The sequence below is a fragment of the Podarcis cretensis genome, assembly GCF_951804945.1.
Source record: "Podarcis cretensis genome assembly, chromosome: 5".
Lineage (NCBI taxonomy): Eukaryota > Metazoa > Chordata > Lepidosauria > Squamata > Lacertidae > Podarcis > Podarcis cretensis.
Genome location: NC_137174.1, coordinates 86,781,130 through 86,794,312, shown reverse-complemented (window position 1 = coordinate 86,794,312; position 13,183 = coordinate 86,781,130). Strand labels below are relative to the sequence as shown.

The window sequence follows — 13,183 nt, the reverse complement described above, 5'->3', positions numbered from 1 at the left end:
GCTGGGGAGCTATTTTGGGTGGGATATTTTGGGGGGTGTAATTGGCCATTTAGAGGTTTCAGTTTTTTAAGGCTTTTTGCTCCCCTTTTCCCCTTTTGGTACTTGGCAATTTTGGTAGCAGTTGGCTTGATAGGGGTCCTTGGACTCGTTACGCAGATTTTTTTTTTGTCACCAGGCACTTTTTGTTGTTGCTGGGCAGATATTTAGCATCTTCTGCCCTCTAGGTACTTTTAAGTTTGTTTCGGGCCTGTGGGTTTTCAGGCTTTCGACATCTGCTTTGTCATTGTGATCTTAACTGCCAGTTCATTTCCTCTGCAATTTTGAGTTTGGTCCTGCCATTCTTTTTATATTGTCTTACCATTAATTGTTCTTTGCAGTTGTAATTGACCTTTTGCTTTGGCTCCTCAGACGAGAGGGCCAGCTCGAGTACAAGCAGCCTCATTTCCCTGTTGACTTTATCGTGGGCTCTATTAATCCCCAAAGGGTCAAAACTATGTGACAGAATTTCTGACCAGACAATTTTAACATCAGTCCAAATGAACCTGAGTCTGGGTGGACAAACATACTATTGGGCATCAACATCTTTTAAAAGTAGTATTGAATACTAGCACTTACCTGTAAGTAGTCAAACTAGGCTCGTACACAGCTGATTCCACACAGTTCTTCCCACCCTTGTGGTACAACCACTCTCTGCCTAAGCCTGGTTGAACTGCTACAATATTCAGAGTAAAACCAGCCCCCTTAGAAGTGCTACACATTAATCATGCGCCTTGCAGCTATCTGGATTCTGCAGGAATGCACAAGGTTGCTGCATGCTTTGCAAAGAATTGTAAGCACACCTATTTTCTTCTTAGTAATCATCCTGGTGTTTCTCTGAGTTTTCAACAAGATGATGATTTCAAATACGCCTTCTCCCCTCAACTAGATGAAATAATTTTTACTGTTAGCAGTTAAACTGCAAGTAATTAGCTTTGTCATTTGTACTACTCCTTGTAGTTTTGTAATTACAATTCAACTACATGAAAAATTAGTTTCACTGCTGTCCATCACTGGATAATCAGTGCAAACTCATTTTTGCTTAGTTTTGATGACTTCACATATACAGCACTATGATGACTGATACAGCACTTAAAAAATAAAATAAAGGGCTTTCATAGTTGCTGTTCTTCCAATGCTATTTAAAATGTAGATACAACTTAAGAATCTAGTTTTACTTCCTTTTTCAGATATCCTAAACCAGGGGTGGGGAACCTATTCCACTCCTGACATTACTGGACTGCAACTCACATTAGTTCTAACCATTAACCATGTTGGCTAGGACCAATGGGAGTTGGTTCAGCAATGTCTGAGGGCCACAGGTCCTCCGCCTCTGCCCTTTTTGACCAGAGATTGGCTGGCAACACCAGTTGGATGAACCCCAAACTGCACTACCACTGCTAACCTGCACTCCAAATCCAGCTGCAATAATGTACGTTCACTGAACTCTGCATGGCATTGTTGTTGAATGTTGCAGCACCATGCAGATAGAACATTAACTGGCTGGAAAAAAACCCAGCCAGATGGGTGGGATATAAACAATAATAATAATTAATCAGAGACCTGCAGAAATCTGGACTGTGTTCACCTAAATGCAGCAGCATCGGTACTTAGTGAGGTGGTAAAGAACAGTCCTCAAAGAAGGCCTAGTGAAACTACCATCTAAGCACATAGCAGCCACATTTCCCCCCATCAGGGTTGCAATGGACTGAATTGTCTGTTAACAAAATATATTACACTAAGCACTGGTCAGGAGCTGGTATCCAACTGTCACAACTGAGTAGTTTTGATTGATACTCAAAACACAAATAACCAACAAACTCAGTCCAAGTTAATACTGTCATAAGTTAGCATGAATAGATGGGGAAAGTGCAGCTGCTATGGGCTCAAACGGTCATGTATGTCCCATCAGATTACATCCAGGTAAACTGGCTAAAGTAGTTGTGATTTACTCCACTGATGTGAAAAACCTGCCATCAACCTCCAAGAGCTCAGCCCAATTGTCTTACTGCACTAAGCTGAAGAGCAATCTTTCCAAGGCAGCATTCACTACTCAGAATTGAATACTTGACAAGCTGCAAGTAATCCAGATGCCATTTCAGTTACTGTACTCTACTGTAGTTCCACATCAAGCCTTGGTCACTGCACTGCCCATGAATGGCTCAGTGTAAAAAAAAGGGTGTGCTGGCAGAGAGAAAGAGAGAAATTGTTTTAGCAAATCCATATTTAAACTGTGTTGTAAGACTCTAACACCTTTTGAATGAACACCATGAATTACTGAGAATTACTGCGCAGCTGAATAAGAGGATTCTGAGCAAGTGCAGTGAGAAATAAAACACACACATTTAAAGCAATAGATGGTGGCGACAGGGCTCTTGAAAAGAGAAATAACTGAATGCTGCTAACTCAAAACTGCTATCAAGATGAACAGAAAAATGGAAACAACATACCATTTTACTTTCCCAGCTGTTAAATGAGAGGAATAGGTAATAAGCAAGTCAGACCACATTTGTGAATGGTTTTTATCAATGCACACATAAAATGCATATATTTGCACAATCAGAAAAAATTAACATCTTCAGTCAAAACACTGGTGATGGAAAAAGCAGTTCAAGGAAAAAAGGAGAGATCTGTTAAGTCAGCTATCGAAAATGCAAGCAAGTAACTAGCATTATCTCTTCACAGTCACTTCGCTAAGAAAGAACTGAATCTGTATTCATAATTTCAGTTTTAGGCTGAAATTCAATGATTCAGAGGAATGATGTAAAGTCTTAACTTTAAAAATGTTTATAGAACTAAACACACAATGGTCTTCCAAGTCAGTCAAATGAGGGATGCATAAGAGAGAAAGTGAACAATCAGAACTCCTTCAAGATTTCAAGAAATTATTTGGTCTTGGTAATCTTTTTTTTATGAGCTTCTTTTAATGTTCAAGCCAAGCCTATCCTCTCTCATGGCAGTGTCTACTCATCAAATACAGTACTCCACTTTCTGAAGACAGAAAGAAATAAAAGACTAACATTAAGGCATACACAGAGCTATGCTGTCTGCTTTTGTTGAATTAGAATCAGTTTACTTGGACTTGAATACGTGGAATGTTGGCACAAAACTAAAGCAGTAGTGAACACAGCTGCCAATCTCACTGATTCTGTTAGGTCCTTGTGACTTGCATTTCCCTTACACACACACATTCTGAAATGGCTTTTAATTATACAAATTGAAAACTGGATAAATCCTCCAAATAATAAGTAACAGGTAAAATAAGGGGGTTGCTTTATTTGTATGTTATGTACAGAATACACTTCTTGTAGTATGATGGGGCAAGTCAAGACAAGAGCTATAACCTCCAAATTATGCTCTCTCCCCCCCACCACCACCTGTTGAAGATGACTTCTTTGCTCTGAACCAGATGGACAGAATAGTCTGGATTTCCTAAGTTGGTCACACACGGTTAAAAAGTTTAAAACCCTACAGCCAAGTCAGCATTAACTTATGTCTTAAGAAAAAAAATATTCTTAAACAAAAAGTTCTAAGAAAAGTCTTACAGTTTTATGAAGATTAATAACAATATAAATAGAATGAACCGAAAAGTTCAGTTGTTGTAAGTATCAATCAAATTAAGCTATTAGGAATAAATGCAACAAGTGCCATTTTAAATTACTATTCTGGAAAAGTGTAGTTACTTACAACATGCAATTTCCCAAAATATTATTAAAAGAACTACATTCCTCCGTATATTTGATGACTTAAGCGGACCAAAATATCTGAGTGACAAGTTGTGAAACAGATGGCTTTTGTAAGTGTATATTAGATTACTTACAACAACTACCAAGTTAAGTGGTTTTCTTCTGTTTGTAAATCAAATTAAGAACTATGTTATAAAGCTGTTTGGCTAAGCGGCATCTGTATATTTCAGCAAATAAGGAAGAAATGAATGCTGTCAAGATGGTGTAGCAGCCAACATAGAAAATCCAACTGTCTGCACAAAATTTAGTCCCAAACTACAGCTGAATTAAGATTGTTCATGTAAAGGCCTAGTATCTTGCTCCTCCTCTTCCTCTTCCTCCTCTTCACAATCCTCTTCATCCGTCTGCTGGTCAAGTTCCTCTTTTGTGATCATTTCAAAATCATTTCCATTGCCACTACTGTGCTGGGACCGGTCATCCTCCCGCCTATCACTGTCTGTGTCCGAATTCCGCTCTCCGCCAGAAGCTTCTGATCCCAAGCCTCCCAGTGGATCAGCTTTGCCGTCCTCATCTTCTTTTTTCTCACTATCAGATTTCTCCTCACTGTCAAATTTTGGTTGCTTTTTGGATTCAGACTTCTCATCTTTCTTTGAATCAGCTTTTGGTCCTTTGTACTCATGTGTATACAGGGGCCTGAAGGAGTCAATGAAGCCAACGTCAGCAGTCAGGTTTGGCAAGAACCAGAAGTGATGTCTTCCGCCAGTTATCAGCCAGATGATAAGGAAGAGGATGCAGCGGGCTACAAGAAGAAAATGTCCAAATGTCTTAAACAGAATATTTACAGAACACAGAGCTACATTTATGTTTGCAAATGACAAAATGCCTGAACTGGCACAGCAGAAAATTCTGAGTAAGAGAAATTAGGTAAGCCACTGCAACCTTGGGGCCCACACTTAAGAGGCAGCTCAGGAATTTAAAGGGCTCCGGGTTCTCCCACCTCCAATTCTTTTCCAGAAATTGCTTTCCATATCTATTAATTACATTAAGATCAAGGGTTAAAATGCAAACTCAGCTGCTGAGTTCTAATTAAGGCCCTAACATTCTTAAACTGCTTCACCACTTGTTGAAAATCTGTATGGTGTACATTCTCTACTGCCAGTTAATGACCAACTTTGGTTGCTGGCTAATAGTTCAAACTACAAGGTAAAGGTTGAAAACATTAAAATATAATAATATTGAGTAAGCATTCCCTTTTAATTCCACCAACAAGCAATACCTAAATGGTTAAGATGCTCATTGGTTTTTGTTTGCTTACATTTCTAGACCACACTAAACCTCACAGGGCAGATAACAAAACATGCATTACACATATACCATATAACAAAACATTTAAAATCAAATTGCATCATTAACAAACAATTTTAAGCCCTATTTTTGCTTGGCTGTGGATACTGCAGTCTAGCTCCAATGATGTGGCTTAAGCACATTCAAAAGGAGACTGATAGGCAAGTCTCTAGAAGAATGAAATTACACTGCTGTGAGTAAGCCCACAACCACTCTCTACATGCCCTTGAGGAATAGACATATACAGCAGAACCAAGAGGGAATTCTGAACAATCACAGTCAATACAACTGGGAATATAATAGTAATAGTAATATATTAAGGTAAGGAGGGACCAAGACATTTATAAAGTTTTAGAATCTGAGAGACCTCTATCTGAGAGACTGTAAGTATCTGCAGCAGATGCAGGGATATCTGGAATAAAATCTGATTCTAGAGAACCATTTCAGTTAATTGTATTTACTGTCCTGTCTATGCTCAGTAATTTAATTAATTTGCACACTACAATCTCAAAAATGTTAAAGGGATCTCATTCTGTCTCTTAACCTTTTCCCCTGCCTCATACATATATATGTTTCCTTCTAGCTTCCTTTTACTACCAAAAATAGTTTCAGCAGTGAATGCTTTCACGTAAGTAAATGAACTGCTTGTAGCCAGTGGAAGATAGTTAAGCATAAAGCTGTACAATCAGGTGCCGCCCCATATAAAACATGGTTCCATGAAGTGATCATATGTGCAATAAAGCACAGAATGCTGTTTTTATGCTGTAAATCAAGCCTCACAGCAAAGCCTCACAGAATACCCCTCCTGTAGGTTTAGCACTTCTAACTGTCAGTAAGGAGACAAAAAGTCTCTCATTGAAGCAGTAAAGCTAGAGGGAAATGGTAAGCACAGTCCTAAAACAAGTCATTGCTGCAAGAGCAGTCAGAGGAAATGTAAGCAAGACTACTGTACAGGGACTGGTGCACTTAGCTTCTCCCATGAGACAGAAATGGCAACACAAACATCAGAACTGCTCCCACTGCGTGAAAGCAACCAGAATGAATGCACACTTGCAGTCAGCTTTATTACAAATGGCACAATGGTGACATATGGTGGCCACCTGGGAAACATTCACATGGTGCAAGGCAAGTCTATGAGATGCTTAAATCTGAACTGTGAGAGATGGAGAGGAAGAGAAGAAAAACACACACTTACCAACAGCCAGGAGGAGAATACTAGCCACAAAACACCCTGCACCTACGCTCAAATAATAAACGCCTACTCGCATCTCTGCAGGCCAGAGTGGGAAGAGAGTTGCAGCTATAACAGCAGTCACTGTAAAAGAAAGACAGCACAAGCATAAGAAATACTGGGAGCTTTAGGACTGAAATAAATGCAACAGCACCACTTTAATTTGGGGGGAATGTTTTGAGCCCTCACAATTGCCTTGTAAAAGTGGATGCTGTGTCTGTAATGCACTGCAGTGTTTGTCCTGCCCAAAATTAACATCTATTGGAACTTAACAAGCCCCATTTATTTCAATGGGAAGGGGGGGGAATTTGCCCCCGTGAAAGCCACAGATGTGCTAAGAGGCAGACCGTTAGTTGGGTGGGTTGCCAGTTTCACCCAACAGTGCTCACTTACTTACCAAGTATGAGTCCCATGGCAAATGTTTTAAAATGAACTGGGTCATAAATCCACACATATACCTGGAAGGAGAATGATTATGTAAAAATTAAACCAGGTTCAGAAAGCAAATGTTTATGAGGAAGCTGATTGGAAATAATATATTCTGCTTGCAATAGTTCATCACTGTAGCATGTAAAGAAGTCTAAACATTTTCTCCGTGACCTGAGGCAGCTTATTAATGGGCTGAGCCAAAGTCTTGTTCTCTGTGCAACAATAAATCTACCGTATTTTTCGCTCCATTGGACGCACCGGACTATAGGAGGGGGAGAACAGGGGAAATTTTTTTTTTCTTGTTCTCCCCCTCTAAAACAAGGTGCGTTCAAGGTACATTCACCAGAGCTTGTGGGGCTGGCGGTGGCGGGAAGCGCTGCTTTCCCCCACCGCAAGCCTCAAAGCTCCCTGAAGCCTTATGGAGCGCAGCGCCCCGCTGCCCTGCAGAGGCTTTGCGCGGAGCCGTCCCCAAGCTAGAGCAGCGAGACGGAGCCCTCCGTCTCGCTGTTCTGGCTTGGGAACAACCTTGCTAGCTTCTGCAGGACAGCAGGGTGAAGGCACCCCGCTGCCCTGGAGAGGCTGTGCGCGCAGCCATCCCCAAGCTAGAGCAGCGAGACGGAGCGCTCCGCAGCGCTCCGTCTTCCTGTTCTGGCTTTGGGCTTAGTGGCGCAGCCTGCATTCGCTCTATAGGACGCACACACATTTCCCCTTAATTTTTGGAGGGGAAAATGTGTGTCCTATAGAACGAAAAATACGGTATGTATTTTATCTAAGCATTGCAGGGGGTTGGAACAGATGAGCCTCAGGTCCCTTCCAACTCTACAATTCTACGATTCTATGTCTGGGGCTGTGTCACTTCAGACTGCAGATGGAAGTTTATATCCTTTAACGTTCCTCTATAGAAAAAGTTGCTGGCATGTAGAAAACTGCATCAGGAAGAAAACTGCAACCTTTCTCCATGACAGCTAGTGCTCTCCCTCCCTCCCTTCTCCTGTACTAGAGTATTGCAGTGTGAGGGAATGAAACTCAGACACAGGTCTAGTTCTTTAAGGAGAACTAGGTCTAAGTATTTATGGTTATTATCATAGATCTGGGAACCTGATAAGCACTTCTCTGCAAAGTGGGCTGGGGATGGACATATAGGAAAAGCAGGGCTGGGTGAAGATGCTTCTCCTCCCTGCCCATCACTGTTTCTGCACAACACCCATCTACCATTGCTTTCTGCAACAAGAGCAGCAAACATACATCTAGGATCAAAATGGACAGGGCGGGTAGTGTGTAGGGTAGAGAGGTGTCACGTGAAGAGCTACATCTCCCCTGCAAACTGTCTTTCCCTTTGCAGCAGAGAAACAGTGGTGAGGTTCCACCACCAAATGCTCAATTAGCCTTATAACAACATCTGACATCCCATAAACCCACAATGCACCCACAATTTGAAGGGCAGGCCTAGAGATGCAATCTATTGAATCCAGCCACAACAGGTAATTCTTGTCATGGCTATGAAGAACAATTGGAAAGTGCTGTTCCTTATTTCAAGCAAGACTAAGACTAATGGCAGCAGCTTTTCAGGACTTTAAGGCAGCAGTAAATCTGTGCTTTTGAATAAGCGTACACTTTTTGGGGAGCAATAACCAACAGTACCAGGACATAAGAATTGTCCTGTTAAATCAGACCAAAATCTATCTAGCCTTGGTATGGAATTTATGCATGTTGTGATTATGTGATAAGTAAACTAAATATGAAATCTTAACAGAAAATAGCCCTTAGATTATGACTCCTATTTTATTTAAAAGATTTATATCCTGTTCTTCACCTAATGGTCTCAGAGGAAATTACACTCAGGTAAACTACATCACAACAGTGTCTCCCAACCTAGTACTCTCTAGATGTTTTGGACTACAATTACCATCCGCCTCAGCCAGCATGGCCAATGGTCAGGGATTTTATTTATTTATTTGTTGCATTATTGCACCTTTCCTCCAAGAAGTTCAAGGTGACAGATTGTAGTCTGAAACAGTTGGGGACACCAGGTTAGAGAAGACTGCAGTAAAACAACAGAACAGAAAAATATATATTTTAAAAATAAAAAATCAAAACCAAGAATTCCCCTATTTTTATTTAACAGAGTGTATAAGCCACTTGATTGTAAGAAAGTCCCTAAGCAGTTTACAAAAATATTTTTTAAAAAAATTACTGATAAAAAGCTAAAACAGGTATTTTAAAACATTACCAAACGCTCATAAAACCAGAGCCAGATGTTTCCAATTCTGACCAACTACATCAAGAAAAATCTAGTCAGACTAGTGGATTTCTCCACATTTTTATTACTGGTAAACATTATAGAGAGGAAAACATTTCAGCAACAGAGATTATTCAGACACTGTACCTCATTTCCATCCAGAAAAACCTGATCTTCATGAGGCTCAAGTTTGAATTTTCTCTTTGTCTCCTTCTTCTTAGGTGTGCCAGGAGTCTCATCCTAATGACATATATTGGAAACAATTGCCAGTGAAATTGTGCTCATGAGAACACCTCATGTAGCTGGGATACAACAGAGTCTTCCCTTCTGCCTTTATTCCCACATACTGATTCAAAAGCAAGATTGAGGATAAAGACATGGTTCCACTTCAGACCATGGTCTTTGGACTGAGATAAACCTTTATAACTAGACATTTCCTTTTGGGGAACCTCATATATGACATCAGACAGAGAGGCAGGTAAAGGTGGGGTTTGGCCAAATGAGGATTTGCAGGCACCACCAATCCAAGGTGCCTGCAAAACCCTTTCTGCAGTAGCTCCTAAGCACCTGACAACCAGCAGGTTGTCAGACACTTTGCAAGCAGAGTTTGGAATGCCCCTTGTGCTACACTTCCCAAGCACTGGGCGTCGAGTACCTGGACAAAGGGGCTATGCAACCTCCCCTAAAAGAAAGAAAAATTGTCCCATAAAGAATTACAACACGTTGACACTTAATCTCCTAGAGATAAATTGGACAGGTGGGTCATCCCTGCCAGGACTGGAGATACAAAGATCTTATCCACTGAACTGAACAGGTACTCCATACCATAACCCTAACCCTTAAATCCATTAAAATTCTCCCACTGATTTCAGTTACATGCAAATCACGGAATATAAACATTGACAAAAAGCTAAACATTTTGTTAAAATTTACTATTTAGTATTACTGAGCACTCAGAAAGAAAGATACAGACACCAATTGTTCTGACTGATTCTCTTATCTTCCATAGAACACAAAGTTCTAGAACAGGCTATTTATACTTTAACCTCCTCTTTATTAGACCAATTCCCCCAAAAGATCTTAACTCAAACATAATATAGGTTATTTAATGTGCATCTTTTCAAATAAATTCTTAAAACTTTCTTGCCTGCATGTCTGCCTAGCTTCTTACTCTCCCCCTTCTCACAGTCCTTGCCCTGGCACATCCCTTTGTGATTCCCCAGTAATGTTCCATCACTATGGACTGAAAAGACTGCCGGGGTGCCATGAATTCTTACCTGTGCTATGGAATCTCTCAAGTATGTGTGTTACAAAAATAAATGCACAATGCAGCCAAAATTAAGCCCTTTTTATTTTCACCAATTTCAAAAGGAAAGATTTAAGCACCTGTTAAAATATTTTATTAAAATCAAGGGATTTTTTATATGCTTAGCTATAGCTGAATGCTGTTAATTATAATTTACAGTCGGTAATTGCAGACAAAAAATGAAGAATGCTCAAAATAACGACAGTTAACTCACAACTTGCACTCATTTAACTTGTGCACATTCAACTTTACACGCTTGGCAAATTTTAAAATATATAAATAAAAAGGGGTGGGAAGTGGGTGGGTTGCCTGGGGAAAATTTCTTTTAGGCAATACCACCTGCCATTCCACCCAATGCATTTTGACTACACACAAGTTTGGCTTTATATGCTATCCCCAGAACATAACCCCCACATAAGTTGAGCCTTGCTTGTACAGTATTACAATCTGGTTTCCAGCCTAGCTATAGCCTTTAAACTATAATAATAATAATAATAATAATAATAATAATAATAATAATAATAATAATTTATTATTTATACCCCGCCCATCTGGCTGAGTTTCCCCAGCCACTCTGGGCGGCTCCCAATCAGTGTTAAAAACAGTACAGCATTACATATTAAAAACTTCCCTGAACAGGGCTGCCTTAAGATGTCTTCTGAATGTCAGGTAATTCTTTATCTCTTTGACATCTGATGGGAGGGCGTTCCACAGGGCGGGCGCCACTACCGAGAAGGCCCTCTGTCTGGTTCCCTGTAGCCTCACTTCTCGCAATGAGGGAACCGCCAGAAGGCCCTCGGTGCTGGATCTCAGTGTCCGGGCTGAACGATGGGGTTGGAGATGCTCCTTCAGGTATACAGGACCGAGGCCGTTTAGGGCTTTAAAGGTCAGCACCAACACTTTGAATCGTGCTCGGAAACGTACTGGGAGCCAGTGCAGATCTCTCAGAACCGGTGTTATGTGGTCCCGGCGGCCACTCCCAGTCACCAGTCTAGCTGCCGCATTCTGGATTAATTGCAGTTTCCGGGTCACCTTCAAAGGTAGCCCCACGTAGAGCGCGTTGCAGTAGTCCAAGCGTGAGATAACCAGAGCATGCACCACTCTGGCGAGACAGTCCGCGGGGAGGTAGGGTCTTAGCCTGCGTACCAGGTGGAGCTGGTAGACAGCTGCCCTGGACACAGAGTTAACCTGCGCCTCCATGGACAGCTGTGAGTCCAAAATGACTCCCAGGCTGCGCACCTGGTCCTTCAGGGGCACAGTTACCCCATTCAGGACCAGGGAATCCTCCACACCTGCCCGCCTCCTGTCCCCCAAAAACAGTACTTCTGTCTTGTCAGGATTCAACCTCAATCTGTTAGCCGCCATCCAACCTCCAACCGCCTCCAGGCACTCACACAGGACCTTCACCGCCTTCACTGGTTCTGATTTAAAGGAGAGGTAGAGCTGGGTGTCATCTGCATACTGATGAACACCCAGTCCAAACCCCCTGATGATCTCTCCCAGCGGCTTCATATAGATGTTAAAAAGCATGGGGGAGAGGACGGAACCCTGAGGTACCCCACAAGTGAGGGCCCAAGGGTCTGAACACTCATCCCCCACCACCACTTTCTGAACACGGCCCAGGAGGAAGGAGCGAAACCACTGTATAACAGTGCCCCCAGCTCCCAGCCCCTCTAGACAGTCCAGAAGGATGTTATGGTCGATGGTGTCAAAGGCCGCTGAGAGATCCAGCAGAACTAGGAAACAGCTCTCACCTTTGTCCCTAGCCCGCCGGAGATCATCAACCAGCGCGACCAAGGCAGTTTCAGTCCCATGGTGAGGCCTGAATCCCGATTGGAAGGGATCCAAATGGTCCGTTTCCTCCAGGCGTGCTTGGAGTTGTTCAGCAACCACCCGCTCAATCACCTTGCCCAAGAATGGCAGATTTGAGACTGGGCGATAGTTGGCCAAATTGGCCGGGTCTAAAGATGTTTTTTTAAGAAGCGGTTTAATGACCGCCTCTTTCAGCGGGTCTGGGAAGGCTCCCTCACAGAGGGAAGCATTCACTACCCTGCAAAGCCCATCGCCCAGCCCTTCCCGGCTCGCTTTTATCAGCCAGGATGGGCAAGGATCAAGGAGACAGGTGGTCGGTTTCACTCGTCCAAGCAGCCTGTCCACATCCTCGGAGGTAACAGATTGGAATTGATCCCATATAACAGGACCAGACAGAACTCTAGCACTCTCCCGCCCTGGCCCTGCTCCCACTGTGGAGTCTACCTCCTTCTGAATCTGAGCGATTTTATCTGCAAAAAACTTTGCAAAAGCATTGCAGGAGATCCCGGGGTCCCTACCAGGCCCCGGTGGTGCAGGTGGTTCCGATAAACTGCGAACCACCTGAAAAAGTCTCCTGCTGCTGTTTTCTGCAGATGCAATGGAGGCGGCGAAGAAGGCCCTCTTCGCCGTCGCCATTGCCACTTGGTAGGCTCGACGTTGAGCTCTAACCCGTGTCCGGTCTGATTCAGAATGAGTTTTCCGCCACCGGCGCTCTAGCCGTCTCAACGATTGTTTCATCACCCTCAGCTCCGGGGAAAACCACAGGGCTGTCCGGGCTCCATGCAATCGGAGAGGGCGCTTCGGAGCCAGACAGTCAATAGCCCTGGTTAACTCCGCATTCCAGCGTGCCACCAGGGAATCAGCTGAAAGGCCATCAACTTGGGATAAAGCATCCCCTACCACTCTCTGGAAGCCAATTGGATCCATTAAGTGGCGGGGGCGGACCATCCGAATCGGTCCCACCTCCCTGCGGAGGGGAAGGGTTGCGGAGAAGTCCAGTTGCACCAGGAAGTGATCTGACCATGGCACTTCTTTTGTTTCGCTTTTAGTTAATGTCAGATCACCAACATCCGTAGAGGTAAACACCAAGTCTAAGGCAT

General features: G+C 42.8%; 1 protein-coding gene and 1 long non-coding RNA gene across 11 annotated transcripts in view; one reads left to right on the top strand and one right to left on the bottom strand.

The window, feature by feature from the left end:
* The window catches only part of LOC307217195, a 114,446-nt gene that overhangs the window by 43,623 nt on the left and 57,640 nt on the right, over positions 1-13,183 (top strand). The gene's annotated exons all lie outside the window — the stretch shown is intronic.
* Positions 2,545-13,183, bottom strand: part of SEC62 (SEC62 homolog, preprotein translocation factor) — a 31,745-nt gene continuing 21,106 nt past the window's right edge. For both annotated transcript variants that reach the window (XM_079978142.1, XM_079978141.1), the window contains exons 5-8: positions 9,113-9,205; positions 6,695-6,755; positions 6,262-6,381; positions 2,545-4,521 (exon numbers count right to left, since the gene is read on the bottom strand). In XM_079978142.1, the coding sequence (XP_079834268.1) occupies positions 4,049-4,521; positions 6,262-6,381; positions 6,695-6,755; positions 9,113-9,205 (747 nt within the window). In that variant the 3' untranslated portion in view covers positions 2,545-4,048. The remainder of the gene's footprint in view (positions 4,522-6,261; positions 6,382-6,694; positions 6,756-9,112; positions 9,206-13,183) is intronic.